This window comes from Mus pahari, chromosome 10, assembly GCF_900095145.1.
Source record: "Mus pahari chromosome 10, PAHARI_EIJ_v1.1, whole genome shotgun sequence".
Taxonomy (NCBI): domain Eukaryota; kingdom Metazoa; phylum Chordata; class Mammalia; order Rodentia; family Muridae; genus Mus; species Mus pahari.
In genome coordinates this window covers 72930422-72932066 of record NC_034599.1, presented here as the reverse complement: position 1 = coordinate 72932066, position 1645 = coordinate 72930422, and the positions used below count along the sequence as shown (strand labels likewise).

General features: G+C 47.8%; 1 protein-coding gene across 1 annotated transcript in view; it reads left to right on the top strand.

Moving 5' to 3' along the window:
• Nucleotides 1-1645, top strand: part of LOC110328389 (glutathione S-transferase A2) — a 101910-nt gene that overhangs the window by 98927 nt on the left and 1338 nt on the right. Inside the window, exon 6 of the mRNA XM_021207818.2 lies at nt 1458-1589. Coding sequence (XP_021063477.2) covers nt 1458-1589 — 132 coding nt within the window. The remainder of the gene's footprint in view (nt 1-1457; nt 1590-1645) is intronic.

Sequence of the window (1645 nt, the reverse complement as noted above, 5' to 3'; positions counted from 1 at the left end):
GAAGAAGAAGAAGAAGAAGAAGAAGAAGAAGAAGAAGAAGAAGAAGAAGAAGAAGAAGAAGAAGAAGAAGAAGAAGAAGAAGAAGAAGACAGAAAGCCACAGGGAAGCCTTGGAGATTGATTGGGGAGCAGCAGCCACATGGCCAGGGTCCAGGTTCAGTTTCCGTCCCACTGAGGATTATTCCAGAGTCCCTCAAGCAGCTCGTGGACCTGATAAATTCCACTAAACCACAGCCACCAAACCTTGAGGTTCCACAGCAGAGCCAGTTGAGGGAGCAACACTGCTCTTTCCACACTGCCAAGAGTCCCCCAGGTAGAGAATCTTTACCGTTGTCCTACCCAGCCTTGGCAAAGGCAAAGGTTGGGATTGGAACCTGGGTATGACAACATTCATTGCCCTGTAAGAAGTGACAACCTGTAGGACAAGCACTCCCCCACACATTTTTCAGCCTGATGGGCCACATGTCCCGCCTCCCAGGATTAGTCACAAGCCTATCACCAGAGGTGAAGGCCAGTGTCCCAGGTTGAGGTGGAAGAGAACAGAGCTAGTGGTAAGGACAGAGGAAGACATCCGGAGGCTCTGAGAGTATGCCAGACCCTACCCGTCACGTACTGGCGGGAAACTTTGGAAGTCACATTGCTTGGTGCCAGGTGGGCACATTCTGTCCTCACTTGTTGTAGAGGTCCATCGGTGAGACAGTTGGGCTGTAAGTCCTTCTTAGCTCACAGGGACCCTTTTAGACCATTCTCCTCCTCTTTGGCTATTTAAACCTTGTGCCTTGCAAAAAGAGTTCCCTGCCAGGAAGAGGTACAGAGTCATGGTGGCTCTGAGTGCCAGTCAGAGTAGAGAGCTCTGCAGATGCTGTTCCCCAGCATGCTGGTGGATCTCTCCAGTAGCTGAGACCCCGCTTAGAAACTGTCATGTCATGCTTCCATTAGAAACTCCCACAAACACAAACATCAATTTAACAACTAGTACAGAGAATTTTCTATTTTTATTTATTTATTTATTTATTTATTTTTGATCTTCAATGCCCAAGCTGGGGTGAGAGTCAAGTGACAAGCACATAACATAAAAATTAAAATATATGACTACTGGCTATGCATTCACTGTTCTCCCTCCACGTCCCTGACGATTTTTATGGGACGACTTTGGCTCTTTCATGAATGAAAGCATATTTTCTTCTGCTTTTCCCTTGCAAGTATTAATTTATATTTTTAAATTAGTACCAAACATGACACGATAACATTTCTACAGCTCTACATCCTAGACTTCATTGTTTTTGTTCATCGTGGCTTATGAAGATCCGGGGAGAGGCGACTTGCAGCCTCCCCTCCATTCCTTAGCAGACAAGGCTTTGGCAGACTTGCTGGCAGGACTCCCTGTGGTTTCTCCAGCTCCAGACTCAGCACTTCCCCATCTGTGTGGCCCTCCTGAGGGCTGCTTTCATTTTGCAGGTGTTGAAGAGCCATGGACAAGACTACCTTGTAGGCAACAGGCTGACCAGGGTGGACATCCACCTGCTGGAACTTCTCCTCTATGTTGAAGAGCTTGATGCCAGCCTTCTGACCCCTTTCCCTCTGCTGAAGGTGAGACCACCTCAGAGAGGCAGCCACACACATGCCTCTGACAATACATGGTGGGC